This window comes from Somniosus microcephalus, chromosome 25 (assembly GCF_052327205.1).
Source record: "Somniosus microcephalus isolate GS21.2 chromosome 25, FLI_Smic_1.0, whole genome shotgun sequence".
NCBI classification, from domain to species: Eukaryota; Metazoa; Chordata; class Chondrichthyes; order Squaliformes; family Somniosidae; genus Somniosus; species Somniosus microcephalus.
Window position 1 is genome coordinate 19,458,262 of NC_141011.1, and position 20,489 is coordinate 19,478,750.

At 43.5% G+C, this 20,489-nt stretch overlaps 2 protein-coding genes across 6 annotated transcripts in view; one reads left to right on the forward strand and one right to left on the reverse strand.

Annotated features, from left to right (window-relative positions):
* mtor (mechanistic target of rapamycin kinase) overlaps positions 1-4,635 on the reverse strand; it is a 315,741-nt gene extending 311,106 nt beyond the window's left edge. For 4 of the 5 annotated variants that reach the window (XM_085966859.1, XM_085966857.1, XM_085966858.1 and 1 more), the window contains exon 1: positions 4,530-4,635. The gene's annotated coding sequence lies outside the window, so the exon portion shown is untranslated. The remainder of the gene's footprint in view (positions 1-4,529) is intronic. The other variant, XM_085966856.1, reaches the window with a different exon arrangement.
* A 239-nt stretch (positions 4,636-4,874) lies between these two features.
* On the forward strand, positions 4,875-19,736 carry ubiad1 (UbiA prenyltransferase domain containing 1). Its single transcript, XM_085966860.1, has 2 exons — positions 4,875-5,614; positions 12,812-19,736. Exons 1-2 carry the CDS (start codon positions 5,080-5,082, stop codon positions 13,294-13,296), a joined length of 1,020 nt encoding a protein of 339 aa, XP_085822986.1. The 5' UTR covers positions 4,875-5,079; the 3' UTR covers positions 13,297-19,736.
* Positions 19,737-20,489: the final 753 nt, after the last annotated feature.

Consider the following 20,489-nt stretch of genomic DNA (forward strand, 5'->3'; position numbering starts at 1 on the left):
TTATGAGAGGGAAATTGTGTTTGACAAATTTATTAGAGTTTTTTGAGGATGTAACTAGCAGGGTAGATAAAGGGGAACCAGTGGATGTAGTATATTTGGATTTCCAAAAGGCATTCGATAAGGTGCCACATAAAAGGTTATTACACAAGATAAGGGCTCATGGGGTTGGGGGTAATATAGTAGCATGGATAGAGGATTGGTTAACGGACAGAAAACAGAGTAGAGATAAACAGATCTTTTTCAGGTTGGCAGGCTGTAGCTAGTGGGGTGCCGCAAAGATCAGTGTTGGGGCCTCAGCTATTTACAATCTATATCAATGACCTAGATGAAGGGACCAAGTGTAATGTATCCAAGTTTGCTGACGATACAAAGCTACGTGGGACAGTAAGCCGTGAGGAGAATAGTCTGCAATGGGATATAGATAGACTGAGTGAGTGGGCAGTAAGGTGGCAGATGGAGTATAATGTAGGGAAGTGTGAGGTTGTTCACTTTGGTAGGAAGAATAGAAAAACAGAAGAGTTTTTTTTAATGGTGAGAAACTTTCAAATGTTGGTGTTGAGAGATTTGGGTGCCCTCGTGCAAGAAACACAGAAAGCTAGAATGCAGGTACAGCAAGCAATAAGGAAGGCAAATGGCATGTTATACTCCAACCCCTTGCAATAAAGGCTAAGAGTAAGGAAGTCTTGCTACAATTGTACAGGGCCTTGATGAGACCACACCTGGAGTACTGTGCACAGTTTTGGTCTCCTTATCCTTGGAGGCGGTGCAATGAAGGCTCACTAGATTGATTAATTATAATGATCTGGGCGAGGGAAGTAGATGTAATATCTCCAAGTTTGCAGACGACACAAAGCTGGGTGGGCGTGTGTGCTGTGAGGAGGATGCCGAGAAACTACAGGATGATTTGGACAGGTTGGGTGATTGGGCAGAAGCATGGCAGATGCAGTATAATGTGGATAAATGTGAGGTTATCCACTTTGGTGTCAAAAACAGGAAGGCAGATTATTATCTGAATGGCAATAGATTGGGAGAAGGGGAAGTGCAACGAGACCTGGGCGTCCTTGTGCACCAGTCGCTGAAGGTAAGCATGCAGGTGCAGCAGGCGGTTAAGAAGGCAAATGGTATGTTGGCCTTCGTAGCGAGGGGGTTTGAATACAGGAACAAGGATGTCTTGCTGCAGTTGTACAGGGCCTTGGTGAGACCACATCTTGAGTATTGTGTGCAGTTTTGGTCGCCTTATCTGAGGAAGGATGTTCTTGCCATGGAAGGAGTGCAGCGAAGATGCACCAGGCTGATACCTGGGATGGCAGGAATGACGTATGAGGAGAGATTGGGTCCATTGGGCTTGTACTCGCTGGAGCTTAGAAGAATGAGAGGGGATCTCATTGAAACTTATAAAATTCGAACAGGACTAGACAGACTAGATACTGGAAGGATGTTCCCGATGGTCGAGGAGTCCAGAAGCAGGGGTCACAGTCTAAGGATAAGGGGTAAGCCATTTAGGACAGAGATGAGGAGGAATTTCTTCACCCAGAGAGTGGTGAACCTGTGGAATTCTCTACCAAAGAAGGCGGTAGAGGCCAATTCATTAAACATATTCAAGAAGGAGTTGGATATATTTCTTAAGGCTAAAGGGATCAAGGGATATGGAGAGAAGGCAGGAACAGGGTACTGAATTTGGATGATCAGCCATGATCTCATTGCATGGCAGAGCAGGCTCGAGGGGCCGAATGGCCTACTCCTGCTCCTATCTTCTATGTTTCTATTCCTGGGATGAGAGGGCTGTTCCATGATGAGAGATTGTGTAGAATGGGCCTATACTCTCTGGAGTTTAGAAGAATGAGAGGTGATCTCATTGAAGCATACAAGATTCTGAAGGGGATTGACAGGGTAGATGCTGAGAGGTTGTTTCCCCTAGCTGGAGTATCTAGAACTAGGGGGCATAGTCTCAGGATAATGGGTAGGCCATTTAAGACCGAGACGAGGAAGAATTTCTTCACTCAGAGGGTTGTGAATCTTTGGAATTCTCTGCCCCAGAGGGCTGTGAATGCTGAGTCTTTGAGTATATTCAAGGCTGAGATCGATAGATTTTTGGACTCATGGGGAATATGGGATATGGAGATCGGACGGGAAAGTGGAGTTGAGGTCAATGATCAGCCACGATCTTATTGACTGGCGGAGCAGGCTCGAGGGGCCGTATGGCCGACTCCTGCTCCTATTTCTTATGTTCTTATAAGGAGATATTAGGATAGGTGAAAGAAGTAGGTTTTAAGGAGCATCTTAAAGCAATGTTTTAATATAGATAGATTTTCAAAATATTGATGTTGGCAGGACTCCCAGTGAGTGTCCAAATTTCTGTGTTCTGTGTTGTAAACATTGAGTGGATTTGCTAGGCTAGCAAAGAGAAAGGAGATATTCTTGCAAGGTTATTTGCATGAACTGAATCATTATCTTTAATGGTTTTTCTTTTGCTTCATTTAAACATAATAACTATAGGACAGAGACCTAGAAACCAAAAGTTTACGATCAGTTTGTATACAGAAATGTTTTGAAAATAAAGATTAAAAGTAACAAACTTAATGAAGGTAGAATCATAGAAAGTTACAGCACGGAAGGAGGACATTCGGCCCATCTTGTCTGTGCCGGCCGACAAAGAGCTATCCAACCTAATCCCACTTTCCAGCTCTTGGTCCATCGCCCTGTAGGTTACAACACTTCAAGTGCACATCCAAGCACTTTTTAAATGTGCTTAGGGTTTCTGCCTCTACCACCCTTTCAGGCAGTGAGTTCCAGACCCCCACCACCCTTTGGGTGAAGAAATTTCCCCTCAAATCTCCTCTAAACTTCCTACCAATTACTTTAAATCTATGACCCCTGGTTGTTGACCCCTCTGCTAAGGGAAATACAGGAAACACTCTTTTAACCGGCACCTAAACTCTCTTACCTGAACCTACTCCTGAATTTTGCCGGTTAAGTTTTACTGTATATTAGTGGCCGTGTATCCGGGGTTCCTGGATCTGTGGCCGTGTAACCAGGGTTCCTGCACCTGTGGCCATGCAACAGGGACTCCTGGATCTGTGGCCGTGTAACTGGGACTCCTGCACAAGTGCCGTGTAACCGGGGCTCCTGCACCTGTGGCTGTGTACGGGGCTCTCGTACCTTGGCACGTATACCTCTTTGTAATCCGGACTTTTTGATCAACCGGCACCACACTGGTCCCGTCGGTGCCAGATAAAAAAAGTGTTTCCTGTATGTCCTTCCTATCTACTCTATCCAGGCCCCTCATAATTTTATACACATCAATAAGGTCTCCACTCAGCCTCCTCTGTTCCAAAGGAAACAAACCCAGCCTATCCAATATGATAGCAAAATACTGCAGATGCTGGAAATCCGAAATAACAACAGGAAACGCTGGAAAAACTCAGCAGGCCAGGCAGCATCGGCGGAGAGAGAAACAGAGTTAACGTTTCCACCTGCCCTTGCCTTGAATATCTCTTAATCTCTCTTAATCTCTCCTGCTTTCGATCCTATCATTACCTTCCCTTTTGTTCTTTCATCCCCTCCCCCTTTTCCCAGCCTCCAAACTTGCTTTCTATTTCCTGTTTTTTTCCCCAGTTCTGACGAAAGGTCATCGACCTGAAACGTTAATTCTGTTTCTCTCTCCACCAATGCTGCCTGGCCTGCTGAGTTTTTCCAGCGTTTCCTGTTGTTATTCCAACCCATCCAATCTTTCCTCGTAGCTAAAATTCTCCAGTCCTGGCAACATCCTTGTAAATCTCCTCTGTACCCGCTCTGTACCTCATTGAAGGCCTTATAAAAAGTCCTCACTATAAAAAGCATTTTATATTTTTATGTTTCTGGTGCAAATAGAATACTCAGAAGGTAGACCTCGTCTTTAGTGAGTTACAGCAAGACTTCCCCATTGCTGTGAAATAAATGATCTACCCTATGTGCCTCGAGTAGTTGCTCTTATGTCTGCCTTCTTGTTCCTCTTTTGATAACACCAATCAAAAAATAAACAATTAAGCTGTAACTAATAGAACTTTAAATAAATGTTAACAAATCAAATTAAAATTTGGTTATCCAATCCAATTATGCACTCCAGTCCCTGCGGCGCCCACCGGTCACGGAAGTGCTCGAGCGCGCCGGCGGACACCGCGTGCTCCATCTCCAGGGCCACCCGGGCGCGAACATGGCCGCGGAAGAGAGGGAGGCAATCTGGCTGGACGACCCCCTCGACCGCCCGCTGCCTGAACCAATTGATGGCTTTTTTAAGCCAGGCCCAGGAGCATCTGCTTTCTTGTTATGGTTGCACGCCCTCTCGTGAACCTTTATCCTGGAATGCTTTTCCTAGCTAATAATTAGTTAGATATACTGCCTCACAATGAATTATAAATAACAATAAATCCCAAATTCTATCAAACTTTATCAACTCTGGAAGATAACATGCACCACACGGCTTGTAATCAGGATTTAGAGAAATTTTATAACCTAATTATCACAATACATTACCATCCACGAATACTTACTTCTCTTGTCGTTTTACTATGAACAAATCATAAAATCTTCACTTCAAAACAATGATTTGCTCCTCTACTACACAAGGGCCGCCATATTGAAAGGAAGGACAATGCTCCGCAGGCGCCGCGCGCCGTGATTGACACCTTGGCCAACCAATCAAGGAGCACGTCAACATCCTAGAGGGGGCGGGTCGCTCTGACGACGGAATTCCCCCGCGCGCGCACATCCGCATGCGCAGTCGCTACTGCGAGCAAAGTCGCAGTGGCGACTGCGCATGCGGATGTGTGTGCGCGCGCGCGCGCGCGCGCGGCGGGGGGGGGAAATTCCGTTGACGTCGCACGGACACGGAGGTCGCCGTTAAACTTTGGCGGCTCTGCGCATGCCCGCAGCAGCGAGGACGGTCCGGTGGCGCTGCGCGTGCGCAGACGCAGTTCCATCTTTCCGCCCCTCCCCGTTATTTTTTCTCTTACTTCGCACGCGCGTGGCGGTCGGGAGCTGAGGTTGTGACCTTCGGGTCGATGGTGGTGCGTTACTAGGCGAAACCATCGGTTGCTGAGGATGAAAGAGAATGGCGGAGCGAACCGGATCGACGTGGACGCTGAGTTGAGGAGCCCGGGTCTGGGCCCCGCTGTGGATAGGGATGCGGTGCCGCCACCGCCATCATCACCACCACCTCTCGGCAGGAGCCTGAGGCACAAGTGCGCGGCGTACGTGCTGGCGCTGCGGCCCTGGAGCTTCAGCGCCTCGCTCACCCCCGTGGCCCTGGGCACGGCGCTGGCCTACAAGCACCTGGGCCAGCTGGACCTGAGCATCTCGCTGCTGGCCGCCCTGGCCGTGCTGGCCGTGCACGCCGCCGGCAACCTGGTCAACACCTACTACGACTTCAGCCGGGGCATCGACCACAAGAAGAGCGACGACCGGACCCTGGTGGACCGCATCCTGGAGCCGCAGGACGTGGTGCGGTTCGGGGCCTTCCTCTACACCCTGGGCTGCCTCTTCGCCTCTTCCCTCTACTTCTTGTGCAAGCTCAAACTCGAGCACCTGGCCCTCATCTTCTTCGGGGGCCTGTCCAGCTCCTTTCTGTACACTGGGGGTGAGTGAAGAAGGGAGCATGTAGAATTGTCTACTTCAGTTTAATGCCAATCTTTATTCTAATATACTGTAGCTGCACTGATTCATTTTGTTACAGACTCACTTCTAATGTCTCACTCAAGGGACTTGAGCACAAAAATCTGGACTGACACTCCAGTACAGTGCAGAGGGAGTGCTGCACTGTTGTAGGTGCCGTCTTTTGGATGAGATGTTAAACCGAGGCCCCGTCTGTCCTCTCGGGTAGACGTAAAAGATCCCATGGCACTATTTTAAAGAAGAGCAGGGGAGTTATCCCCGGTGTCCTGGCCAATCTTCTCTTCTTAGGCAGTCCCTCGGAACCGAGGATGACTTGCTTCCACATTAAAAATGAGTTCTCAGGCGACTGATGAGTCCAATGCGGGACCTACAGTCTCTGTCACCGGTGTCTCTATCCCTCAACCAACATCACTAAAACAGATGATCTGGTCATTATCACATTGCTGTTTGTGGGAGCTTGCTGTGTGCAAATTGGCTGCTGCATTTCCTACATTACAACAGTAACTACATTTTTTTAAAGTACTTCATTGGCTGTAAAGCGCTTTGGGATGTCCAGTGGTCTTGAAAGGTGCTATATAAATGCAAGTCTTTCTTTTGACAACTCTTAGAAATAATAGTATGAGAGCAGGATGACTGGGTGTTATTAATGACAGGGATCCTAAGAAGCAAACTTAAAGCTACAGAGTCTGCATTTATTTATTTGAGATTTTGAAAAACATGAATGCTGGAAATCAGAAGCAAAAAAGTAAAATGCACAGCAGGCAAGTCAGTACAGGTCAACTATCCCTTATCCGTACTTCCGAAATTCGAAAAGCTCTGAAAACCGAAAGTTTTTTCGTGGAGCGTCTCTTGGTATTTCCAGTGTAAAAGCTTGAGCAGCTTGCATGGGAGTTTGCAGATTACTGTGTGGCCGTGTGCAACTTTGAGGAAACATTGCTGTTAACTATTTCTTTATAGTAACCTGGTTACCTAGCCAGGTTTGCACCCATCACTAGTGGTGTAGTTGTAGGGTAAAGCCGACGGCTGCCTCTTGTCCATTTATAAGCATTATTATCCGTTCTGACATCCGAAAAATTCCGAATTCCGAAACACAACTGGCCCCAAGGGTTTCGGATAAGGGATCGTGCACCTGTATCAGAGAGGGAGGGAGTTTTCAAATGGGACCTTACATCAGAGCTGAAACCTGTTTGTTTGTTTCATCAAGAGGCTGGGATTGCCCAACACTCACTTTCCTCCATATTTTTAATTTTGTATTTGAAACGTCCCTAGTTTCACTTCTGTTTTCCTTTACCTTCTGCCACGGGAGGAAGTGAGTTGCAGAGTGCCTGAAATATTTTTAGTTACGAGGTGGCAAATTATTGCAAATGGTTTTGACTGAGAAGTGCCATGTTCTGTTCTGTATTTGGTGCTTATTAATTACAAGATAAATTAAAGATCATGAAACAACGAATTCATCTTTGTAAATTAACACTTTGAAACACAAGTTGTCAAGTGGGACTGTGATATCTGAGGAAGGATGCTCTTGCCATGGAGGGAGTGCAGCGAAGATTCACCAGGCTGATACCTGGGATGGCAGGAATGACGTATGAGGAGAGATTGGGTCGATTGGGCTTGTACTCGCTGGAGTTTAGAAGATTGAGAGGGGATCTCATCGAAACCTATAAAATTCTGTCAGGCCTGGACAGACTAGATGCAGGAAGGATGTTTCTGATGGCCGGGGAGTCCAGAACCAGGGGTCATAGTCTAAGGATAAGGGGCAAGCCAGTTAGGACTGAAATGAGGAGGAATTTCTTCACCCAGAGAGTGGTGAACCTGTGGAATTCTCTGCCACAGAGGGCGGTGGAGGCCAGTTCATTAAATATATTCAAGAAGGAGTTGGATATATTTCTTAAGGCTAAAGGGATCAAGGGATATGGGGAGAAAGCAGGGACCGGGTACTGAATTTGGATGATCAGCCATGATCGCATTGAATGGCGGAGCAGGCTCGAAGGGCCGAATGGCCTACTCCTGCTCCTATCTTCTATGTTTCTATGATATAGTGACAATAACAGAGACCTGGCTCTCAGAAGGGGAGGATTGGGAACTGTTCAGGAAAGATATGGTAGGGGAAAAAAAGGTGTGGGTGGCAGTATTGATCAAAAAAACTGATCTAGCACTGGAGAGGGATGATGTAGTTGAGGGGTCCAAGATAGAATCTGTTTGATTAGAATTAAGGAACAGTAGAGGAGCTATGGCACTACTGGGTGTATACAGGTAGACTATCCTTTATCCGAACTTCCGAAACCCTCTAAAAACCGAAGGTTTTTTCGTTCAGCGTAAGCCGTGCGCACGACCTCGACCCCCGCCGACCCCCACCCCCGACAAATAAATTTCCCAGTCTTATAAAATACCTTCTGAAATCCGAAATTTTCCGAAAACCGAAACACGGCTGGTCCCGAGGTTTTCGGATAAAGGATAGTCTACCTGTACTAAAGCCCAGGGGTTCGCAACCTTTTTGCTTCTGAGGTCCCTCTCCTGTGTTCTAAAAATTCCACGGACCCCCTGTGACACAACACAAGTATTCTTTTCTGTCTAAAAATTAGTTATACAATTAAACACATATATATATTTTTGTTTTACTTGTATCCTGGACCGTCCCCTGTATTATGTCCTGGTTCAGTACATTGCCTTGGGGTTTATATTCCGGACCATCCCCTGTATCACCACCCAGTTCAGTTCATTCCCTGGGAGCTAATGCTGACAGTAATCTGTCCTCCGTGTCCCTGCCGGTCCTGGTTTAATAAACTAAACGACCTCCTGTGAAACTGAACCTAAATGATTGTGGAGCCTGGAACAGGATCACACATGGTAAAATAGGGCTGATGAGTAAACATTAAACGGACAGACGGCTCCAATCTCTGCCCTGTGGAGCTTGGTCCCTCTCTCTGCTGAGTTATAAACCATTACTGTTACACTTTAAAGTCACTCCCTGTTTGATATAAAATATTAGAACTGAACACCAGCATTTTTTCTGTATAAAAGAGAGAGTTATACAATGAAACATTTTATGTTTTACTTGTATCCCGGACCATCCCCTGTATTATGTCAGAGCCGTGTCCTGAGTAGAGCAGAGTTCACTCAGTAACAGAGTGTGACCCCTGTAACCAGGGCCCGGAACGATCCTGTTTCGGCTCACGCTGCTGATCACGAGGCAAACTGACCCGCCACTGGGAATCCCTGGATTAATGGCAGGGCACAGCACTGCTCTGCCTGCTATCATCTAAGACTTATTTTTGGCGGACCCCTTGAAACCTTCTTGCGGACCCCTGGTTGAGAACCCGTGCTATAGGCCACCAGATAATGGAAAGGAGATAGTGGAGCAAATTTACAGGCAAATTACAGAAAGATGCAAGAACTACAGAGTAGTGATAATGAGGGACTTCAGTTATCCTAATATAGTCTGGGATAGTAACAGTGTAAAGGGCAAAGAATGGGAGCTATTAGGACCACAGCTCTTTGTCATATATTAATGACCTGGACTTTTGGGTATAAAGGGGATAATTTCAATGCTTGCAGCTGATACGAGACTTGGAAATGTAATAAACAATGAGTAGGATAGTGACAGACTTCAGGAGGACATAGACAGACTGGTGAAATGGACAGACACATGGATTCAATTGAACACCGAGAAGTGTGAAGTGATGTATTTTGGTAGGAAGAATGAGGAGCGGCAATATGAGCTAAATGGTACAATATTAAGGTGGATGTGGGAATAGACAAATCTCTGATGGTGGCAGGACAAGTTGAGAAGGCTGTTTAATAAAGCATATTGGATCCTTGGCTTTATTAATAGAGTACAAAAGCATGGAAGATAAGTTAAACCTTTATAAAACATTGGTTAGGCCTCAGCTGGAGTATTGTGTTCATTTCTGGGCATCACAAAGGGTGCAGAAGAGATTTAATAGAATGGTATCAGGGACTTCAGTTATGTGGAAAGACTGGAGAAGCTGGGGTTGTTCTCCTACCAAATATACTCTTAACCTCTGCTCGAAGAAGTGTTCAAAATCATGAATGGTTTTGATAGAGTAAATAAGGAGAAACTTTTCAGTGGCAGAAGTGTCAGTAACCAGAGGACCCAGATTTAAGGTGATTGGCAAAGAACCAGAGGTGACATGAGGAAACATTTTTCACAAGCGAGTTATGATGATCTGGAACGCGCTGCCTGAAAGGGTGGTAGAAGCAGATTCGATCGTAACTTTCAAAAGAGAATTGGATAAATGCTTGAATAGAATATTTTTTTGAATTGGCAAGCATCAGAACATATATTTCGGCTATTGCCATTACTAAACCAATGTTTAGTTGCCCTATATATGTAATTTCTAAATGTTTCCTTTTGAAACTAACTTTTAATTAATTCAACTTCAACAGCGGGGCAAAATTGCTGTTTGTTGTACACCCAGCTTGATTTTCCTTTCCATTGACGTCTGTTTTGTCCTTTCCCCCATCAAAGTTGTATTTTACCCCAGTTGTCGTCTTTTCTTCAGTTTCCTTCTTTCCTCCTCCATCTCCCTTCCCATCAGCATATCTCTCCTCCTTCAGTTCTATTCCTCTCTGTTTCTGTGTGCGTGCGCTGCGCAGGTCGGTCTCTCTCTCTCTCACTCTCACACACACATGCTGCTCTTGTACATTTTCTCTTTTTTACCTCTTGGGTGCGAGAGAGAGCAGCATTAGGACTCTGGACATGTTGGAGACAACAGTAGCAGCAGCTACTGCATCTGTGGTATACTGGGAAGAGGTGCCATTGACATTACTATATGCTGTCAGTGGGAGCTGAGAGTTACTTGGTTGTTGGCTGGCTATGGCAGGTGTAGTCTTAGGACGTCAGCAGCCCTGCCCCTTTTCTTGTCAGTCAGTCATTTGCTCAAAGGAGAGCTACCCTCCTTCCCACTCTCACCCCAGTACAGAGCAACAAATAGGTAACATTTGTTTTTTATTTAGAGCAACCAACTGCTTTATATTACAGACAGAGTTGCCTGCCAAATACAAACACCTTTTATTTTAATGTAACTCTCAGCAATTTCTACATGCAATTTCTACATGCACATTCAGAGGAAGCAAATTGTGTACCTCTAGTTAAATCCCAAAATTGTTTAAAAATCTGAGTTTTCATTATTTACACTAGTAGACTCATTCAATTCATCCTTTTAACGTTGTACTCCCTTGGCCTGCTCCTATCTGCAAGTAAGAAAGAGTCTGAACAAATAACACTTCTGCTACAAATGTTCCCCCTTCTTTAGAAGCGGAGTTAATCTTTTTGGCAAGCTAGGAGTGGGGGGGTCCCTTCTCTGATGCCATAAATGTTCCAACAGCGCTGAGTGTGTAAAATGTTATTTTATGCACACTTGTGTGGTATAATGGCCATGCATCAGTAACCAATGGCTGGAAAAGAGAGGCTTAGTTTATTGGTTGCTTTTAGTTTAACTACTGGTGCATCATTGAACATTCTAAGAGAGGCACTGTTGAGCAGTTAATGTAGAATATCGATAAGTTTTGCCCAGAATTGAATACTTTGCAAGTTTTTACAATATTTTTGGAGTTTTAATGGATAAATCCTCTATCTACCTCTATCTTTATTTAGTGGGTGTCCTTACTGTCTTGTCAGTATGCATAGAAAACATTTGAACTCAATTACTCAAACTCCAACATACTGAATGAGAGGCAAACGGCTAAGTGGTCTCCGAGGCCATCCAGTTTGTTTTTAAATACTACAGGAAACTCTTTTTTATCTGGGACCGGCGTGGTGTCGGTTGATCAAAAAGTCCGGATTACAGAGAGGTATACTTACCAAGGTACGAGAGCCCCGTACACGGCCACAGGTGCAGGAGCCTCAGTTATACGGCATTTGTGCAGGAGTCCCGGTTACACGGCCACAGGTGCAGGAGCCTCAGTTATACGGCATTTGTGCAGGAGTCCCGGTTACACGGCCACAGGTGCAGGAGTCCCGGTTACACGGTCACAGATCCAGGAGTCCCTGTTGCACGGCCACAGGTGCAGGAACCCCGGTTACACGGCCACAGGTGCAGGAGTCCCGGTTACACGGTCACAGATCCAGGAGTCCCGGTTACACGGCCACAGGTGCAGGAGTCCCGGTTACACGGCCACAGATCCAGGAGTCCCTGTTGCACGGCCACAGGTGCAGGAACCCCGGTTACACGGCCACAGATCCAGGAGTCCCTGTTGCACGGCCACAGGTGCAGGAACCCTGGTTACACGGCCACAGATCCAGGAGTCCCTGTTGCACGGCCACAGGTGCAGGAACCCTGGTTACACGGCCACAGATCCAGGAGTCCCTGTTGCACGGCCACAGGTGCAGGAACCCCTGTTACACGGCCACAGATCCAGGAGTCCCTGTTGCACGGCCATAGGTGCAGGAGTCCCGGTTACACGGCCACAGATCCAGGAGTCCCTGTTGCACGGCCACAGGTGCAGGAGTCCCGGTTACACGGCCACAGATCCAGGAGTCCCTGTTGCACGGCCACAGGTGCAGGAACCCCGGTTACACGGTCACAGATCCAGGAGTCCCTGTTGCACGGCCACAGGTGCAGGAACCCTGGTTACACGGCCACAGATCCAGGAGTCCCTGTTGCATGGCCACAGGTGCAGGAACCCTGGTTACACGGCCACAGGTGCAGGAACCCCGGTTACATGGCCACTAATATATAGTAAAACTTACCTGAACCTACTCCTGAATTTTGCCGGTTGAGAGATTTCCGGATACAGGAGCCACCAGGAAAATTCAGGAGTCGGTTCAGTAAGTTTTTTTTCTTTTCATTGCTTTTTTTTCACCAGTCCGGCTCTGCAAGGTCTAGCTAAAGCTGTTGCTTAGCTACAGAGACGCTTGCAAGCTACGGCTGACTGTTTAGAAGCTGTACAGGGTTTGTTGCTAGATACGGAGCTCAAAAGCTTCCGTATGTTTTAACATTAGCGCTGGTTTGTCCGGCAGTTTTGATGGGACGGCAACAGCTCGGTCCCGTCGGTGCCGGATATCACAAAGTTTCCTGTATTTAGGTGCTGGTTAAAAGAGAGTGTCCTGTATCTGGTGGCTGTGTGCCAAAAGTTTTACGTTCGTGCGCGTGTATGTATGAAATGTAATCTAAGCCTTGTTTTTTTTTTGGTCCTACAGGTATTGGATTTAAATACTTTGCTCTGGGTGATGTCATCATTCTGATCACCTTTGGGCCATTGGCTGTGATGTTTGCCTATGCTGTTCAAGTCGGTTACTTGGCCATCTCACCACTATTGTATGCAATTCCTTTAGCACTCAATACGGAAGCCATCTTGCACAGTAACAACACCAGAGACATGGCGTCTGATAAGCAGGCTGGGATAGTTACCTTTGCCATTATCATTGGACCAACATTATCTTATATTGTGTATAACATGCTAATATTTATACCCTACATAATATTTTGTATATTAGCAACTCGTTATACAATCAGCCTCGCACTGCCGCTTTTAACTGTGCCTTTGGCGTTTTCACTCGAGCGACGGTTTCGGAGCCAGAATTATGCCAAAATTCCCCAGATGACTGCAAAGCTGAATCTTTTGCTGGGATTGTTCTATGTTTTTGCCATTTTGTTAGCACCATCCGGAAGCTTGCCAAGCTAAGAACAGCATAGACTCCTCCTAAATTGCAGTGTCCATTTTATTTTGAAGGCTGTAAGAGTTAAAACCGTGCGGTGTTCTAATTAAGCCATTATTCCTGTTAAAGTTAGCAAACTTTCAGTATTTGTTTTAACTACTCCTATTCCCACTGCCTAGCGAAGGCACGCATTAAAAATGTGTGGTGTGCTTTTTAAACAAATACATTCGAACAACGGTGTTGGCACCAGGAAAACAATCTTCATGTTGCTCAACAACAACTTGTATTTATATAGCGCCTTTGACGTAGTAAAACATCCTAAGGCACTGCACAGGAGTATTATAAGATGAAAAAAATTGACACCGAGCTATACATCAGCAGAAGTTAGGGCAGATGACCAAAAGCTTGGTCAAAGAGGTAGGTGTTAAGGACCGTCTTAAAGGAGGAAAGCGAGGTAGTGAGGTGGAGAGGTTTAGGCAGGGAATTCCAGAGCTCTTTTTATATAACTTGCAAAAGTACACAGTCCAGTGACCCATATTTAAATAGTGGTGCCAGATGTTGGTAACATATGTCACAAGTGCATTTGAACTCCAGACTTCACCGGGTTTTTTTAAGGCATTGTACCTTATCGTTTGTATGGTTCCCTTTTCTACTACAGGAAACTTTCGATTTACCAGCACCTAAATAACCGGAAATCTCGGTTAACTGGCAAAATTCAGGAGTAGGTTCAGGTAACTTTTATTACTTGCCTTCCTCCATCTGTTGCTGTGCAAGGGTGTGGCTGCAGCTGTTGCTAAGCTACAGAGACGCTTGCAACTTGTGGCCATTGTTCTGAACCTGTTGCTAAGCAACAGGGTTTGTTGCTTTATACGGAGCTCTCAGCTCCGTATCTTTTACTATAGCGTTCGGTTATCCGGAATTTTTGATGAACCGGCACCACGTCGGTCCCGTCCGTGCCGGATAAAAAAAAAAGTTTCCTGTATATTTAAAAAAAAAACTTTATTTAATCATGGACAATAGAAATTTGAATCAGATATCCAATTTTCACATCTCGTAGCTTTCTTTTAAGCTATTAAAAGGTTAGCAATGGAGAACATGTGTAGCTTGTAACGTACTTTTGATATTTCTCATAACAGGCGACATTATTTCTTATTAAATCTGCAATGTTGATGCCATAATCATTTGATCCTCTTGTACATCTCATCATGCGTAAGTGACATTGATTACACAATTAGTATCTGGCAGCTCAGAAATGTGAATTTGCAGCACATGAACAAATTATATGTACTGAGAAAATTGGTCCTAGGAAGTAATTTCAAAGATGTAATCTAACTCCAATTTGGGATGACTTCAGAAGTGTTACATTTTTTTGCTCTTGAGGTTTCTGAACTTCTTGATTTGTAATTGCATTTCAGTATCATTATTTTTCTATTCTATTATAAGCTGCAGTGTCTGATTAATGAGGATTGAAGGCCATTTTGAAGTTGTTAAAATTAAATCAAGCATTTAAAATATAACGCTGTAATGCATAAATTGATAAGCACACATTAGCAAAGTAGCTAGCCTGCCTTGCAGACTTGGAAAGGAAAACTTCTATTTTGGAGGGATGGAGTATTTAATATTTTCTAATTTTACTTTGTGAAAGACTTCAAATGACTAGGTGCTAGATTTTTCAAAAGGGAATAAATGGATGCTCATTCATCCTTTGCACACCCCAGAGTTAGCTGTTTAAATAGTGAGCCATTGGACAGCAGTGCAGTAGACAAATGAGCTCCCATAAGGTGCTCCTCTTTTGCACTACTGTACTTGGGGTCATGGGGGGGGGTGGGGCAGGACTCTTTTTGTCTTTGTTTAAATAGTGGATGAAGCATATTGGCTTTTACAATAAAAGTACTGAATTATGCTGTTGTCTTAATTTAAATGTGAGAAAAGTTCCAGCAATGTAAGTACTTTCTCCCCTTCAGCCCTCCTTAAAAACAAACAACTCCAGCAATGTTAAAAAGCCTCATACAGGAAACTCTTTTTTATCCGGCACTGACTGGACCGGCGCGGTGCCGGTTTATCAAAAAGTCCGGATTACAGAGAGTTATAGTTTAAAAGGTAGGAGAGCTCCGTACACAGCAACAAATCCAGGCTTCCCTGTTGCTTAGCAACAGCTGCAGGAACCCCGGCCACAGACCAAGCGTCCCTGTTGCTTAGCAACAAGTGCAGAAACCCCCGATTACACAGCCACAGATCCAGGAACAGCCACTAATATGAAGAAAAACTTAACTGAACCTACTCTTGAATTTTGCCGGTTAACCGAGATTTCCGGTTGTTTGGGTGCCGGTAAATCGAGAGTTTCCTGTATTTTGCAGGATATCAGCATAGTTGGGGCTGCTGGTTTAGGACAACTGTAAGTCAAATTCCATTTGGAGACCAACTTCAGGGCTTTATCTTGCCTTGTGGGAGTGTCAGTGAGTGGCTCCATGAGAACTTCTACAATTGGGCATCTTTTCCAGTCCTGGATAATGATGTGTGTTCAAGATGGCAGACTTTCATGGAGAGAATGGAAATGCTATTATCAAGTAAAGGGAGTACTCCCTTACCTTCCGGTACATGGTCTCTTAAATGTCAGGATGTCAGTTTATGAAGAAATAATTTTAAATTGGAGATATCTATTTCCCGTTATGTTAGGAAGTTGATGATTAGTGATTAGGATTTGATTTCTGTCGTTTTAAATAATTAACTGTTGGACCTGCCCCTAAGATGTGTTTTCTTTTCCTCTTTTTGTTCTGTCTTTAAGTGCTGTGTTAAATTTATTGATGTAGATGAACAGTTGAAATGCAGAAAATGTGCATGTTTAAGATCATTTTGCTGCATAAAAGTGCAGTGACTAGAGTGCAGGAATAAAAAGGCATCAGCACCTCAACCTATGAACAGGTTACCCTATTGAAGACCCAATTTTAGAACTCCAGTTTCCCTACATTTTGTTTACAGATTTTTTTTTGTTTCTGTGATGCTGTTTGGTACATAACAAATTAAATTCTTGAAAGTCCTTTCCTGTTACGAGAGGAAAGTGCTTTTTTTAAAAAATCTAACTAGTGATATTGCTGAATTGTGCAAAGAACTACAGTTAACTGCTATTAACAGTAAGCTCAATTTATTACAGACAAATGAATTAATAACTGACATCAGCGCTCTCAAAGGAAAGTGCATTCTTATACATGATCCTTTTAAATCAAGAAACCTATTAACCAAAACAAACATTAAAAAGAAAGCAGAGGGATGGAAAGATGGAGAAACCCTCTTAAATTTTTGGTTTCTTTCCTTTTCTATCCCATTCCTTGCTGATGTACTCTTATTCAATAACAACTTATGGATCTGTACCAAATTTTACAGATGTTTTCTGCTAGAGTAGCTGTTTACATAAAGTCAAATTTGGGCTGGTTTTCAAATCACACTGCCAGGACAATCTTTTATTCCAGCAATTCCAACTCCAAGTGAAAATAATAGATTTGCAGACCCACATTAATTGGAGGATTAATGATCTGTTTGATCCAAATAAATATTCAGATGTTGCGGAACTGAAATTCACCTACAAAAGATTGGAATTTAATTTCTAACTTGTATTTATTTATAGGATGGGTTATAGGACTGATGGCCTTGATCCAAGTCCATCGGAACCTTTTTTTTGGCATTGATCCTTCTTGGGAATCCCAACCCCAGCCGGAACCCACAATAAAAACTAGCCTTTCTAGCACCAGTGCCTATTTAAGAGCTTTTGAGATTGTACCTGTCTTCTGTTTTGTACCACGTGCAGTGCTGCCCTAAGCATAACTAGCATTTTATTAACAATATTCTCCAGCAAAATGTCTAATTAACCCAATCAGCTTTGAATGTGTAACACTGTTGGGTCATCACCTCCAATTGCTCCCAACTAGTCATGAACCTGTAAACTAGTACTTCATCCCAGCTCAAAGGGATCTCTCAAGATGCATCCCAAACTTGGAAGCATTAAATCTATAAATGTACTGCAGAGTTTTTTTCACAGTTCAAGTGGGCATAAAATCACTCTTCCCAATTACAGTAAAATCCTAGTGACAACAGCGATTGCATTGACATAGCTTTTTATAGATTCGAAGCTTAATTTCTTCAGTGAACCTGGTCTGCCTAATACCATTTGTGTAGTCTGTTCAGGTCCAGCGTTGCTAATGGATAAAACAAATTACACAAGATATTCCATAAAGTGAGTTTAATCCACATTTGGTTCTTATTGGGTAATTTATTTTTTTCAAGCTAGGCTCTTGGCCCAAGATAAAGCTAGATTATTTATTGGGAATAGATAACATCAAGTTTAACCAGAAAATGAAGAATAGTTTCTTCATTTTTATCTTTAAAACTCTCTACCAGGACTGTTTAGGCTGCTCTTCTGGGTTACCCTGTGGATGCTATCATTTAAAGAATAGCAAAGTTTTTGCAGCATATGTATTTTTTTCCCCACACTTCACCCCACCCCTCTATTTCTCTTAAGCCTGTCATGTATGCCAGGGTACAATGGCATGAATGCCAGAAATCCTGTGATACTCTACACTAGACAGAAAGTGGCTTTTTGACTCTGAAGAGCTATGCAACTGAGCCTGATCTTGTCCTCCTCCAACATCCATGTGCACTTTCTAGCAGGGATCATTGGATAGCAATTTGAAGTGCTTCCCTTTATCTTCCCCTCCCACAATCCCAGGGAGGCACTGAGGCCACTTGTCACAGCCCCATGGCTGCCCTGGCTTAGATTAGCTAACCTCACAGACTGAGGTTCTTCCTGGTCTCTCTCGCTCAGTGCCACACTAGGTAATGACTTGAGCATTACCAGAGGGGAGCTTTTAACACCTTTATCTAGGTGCATTAATCTCTTGCTGGGACATGGTGCATGTTTTATGGGGTGTTGCTATCTTCTCTGCACTAAGGTAATAGATGGATGAACTTGCTGTTCAATGTTTAATATTTGGCCTTGCTGCTGTCAGGTGCACATCTGTCAGTCATATGCGATCAATTATCCGTTCAGTGGAGCATGACTGTATAGGGTGGACCTAGTAGAAGCCAAATGCTGGTTTTGATTCCTTTATTGCGTCAGCTGAATATGCAATGGTAGCAGTGGCTGGCCTTAGCAGCCCAATTTGTTCAGTTTCATTCAATTTATAGAAACTTATATTATCTAGACAAGAAAGCATGCCATTGGATGAAATAAAAATCTGAATAATACTATAATTTAGATACAATATATTTCCTTTCATTCAAAAAATTCTGAGTTACCAGCAGTTTTGTAGCAGTAGACAAGGTGTTTTTTAATGTCACATGGTGCAGCTTCAAGTAAAATGTCTAATCTGGGTAGCGGTTATTAATTTGGGAATAGTTCAAAAATTTAGTGTTGATCAGACAAGTTGCAGTAATGGTCTGCTTTGGATGCCTGTCCAGTACCTGTTACTGAATTTACTGGTACCTGTACATCAATGCAAGGATCACTCCCACTGTGAAAGTGCTCATTTTGACATGGATTTTCAGAACCTGTGCTTCTTTCTATGGATTAAAAAAAACTTAAGTTACAACTTTTATTGCAGGAGCTCCAGCTAAGTTTATATTGAAGGCAAGCATTTATTCTGGGGGGAAGAGAATAATTTCTTTCACTAATAGTGATTTTTTTTTTTAAGTTTAAACCATTTGTAGAGACCCAGCAAATGTGTAAATTATAAAAATTTGGGGAAGAATTTATTTTTATATAACAAGATAAATTTTCTCTCCAGGTTACACTGACGTGCGTGGTATAAATCTGCAATACATTGAATACTACTGTCCCTATAATACAAATTTCACCTTCCATTATGAAATTTCAGTGCAAACCCGTATATGTGACCGTGATTGTGATAAGTTTTACTTGTTTTGCGATTAAAGGTTCTACACCTCCTGAAACCTTTTTATCTTTTAAACTTCCAAAACTGAGTTTAATTGGATAAAGTGTAGAACTGACATTACAGTCTGTTTCAAAAGAATAAATAAAAATTGGATTTCACAAGAGAATGTTTTATCATACTTGCAGTGTTTATCTAGCTACAAAAATTGACTGGATGAGTTACTAATGTTTAAATATTTCTACATTTGCCAGCCCACGCAAGTGTGATTGGATGAATTTATAAGCCAATCTTGTTTTGGTAGGAATCTATTGTCTTTGTACTGTTTTATACAATGTATGATGATTTATAATTGGGCAGGGCCTGTTAAGTGTACTTGGCAGACCTAATTTTATATGATAAAACAATATGCTGACCTTTGTTTATAGTTCTGTTTATCAATGCCAGCTGTGTTACTGGGAGAAAATTCTTCAAATACAGTAATATATTAATGTATTCATATCAGCATAATTGTAAATTATATTTCAATTGTAATAAACTTTTGGTTATTCATCATTCTAATAAATTGGCTCCTCTTAGATTTACAGCCTTCTAGTTCAAGGGATTGTGTTTTCCTACTCCATAGCCATCACACGGAAGGTTTAGACCCAGTCAGTAACTCGGTGGCAGTTGTCAGAACATTACTCTTTCACCTGATGGACCTTTGCTCCATTCCAGCTCAGGAAAAATAGGATGAAATGCACCCATTTCTGTTGCACTTGTAAGTGTGAAATAATGTTAAATATTCTCTCCTCTTCATTCTGGATATTCATTTGACTGAATCTGGAATCTTGCTCAGAGTCCAGTACGATGAAATGCATGTGTGTGCTACTTCATACACGCACCTGATTTTTGTTGTTGCGGTTGGGGTATTCTAAGATGTATTGCAAGTTGCCCAGGCTGCACTTGATCCAGCCCTTGGTGCACCTCTCTGCATGATCAAATTTCACCTTAAATACAGCACCAATAGGCCATCTTCAGAAGGGAGCAAGCTGAAAGAATGAGTCGACAATACTAAAGCACGATTTTTTTACAAAATGTTTTTATTCGATTATGGGATGTGGGCGTCGCTGGCAAGCCAAGCATTTATTGCCCATCCCTAGTTGCCCTTGAGAAGGTGTTGGTGAGCCGCCTTCTTGAACCGCTGCAGTCCGTGTGGTGAAGGTACTCCCACGGTGCTGTTAGGGAGGGAGTTCCAGGATTTTGACCCAGCGACGATGAAGGATCGGCGATATACTTCCAAGTCAGGATGGTGTGTGACTTGGAGGGGACCTTGGAGGTGGTGGTGTTCCCATGCG

What these genes read in the sequence shown, in the direction of transcription:
- ubiad1 (XM_085966860.1), top strand. Translation starts at nt 5,080, where the DNA reads ATGAAAGAGAATGGCGGAGCGAACCGGATCGACGTGGACGCTGAGTTG. An exon ending in CTCCTTTCTGTACACTGGGG is followed by an intron (nt 5,615 to 12,811) that starts GTGAGTGAAGAA and finishes TTGGTCCTACAG; the next exon opens with GTATTGGATTTAAATACTTT.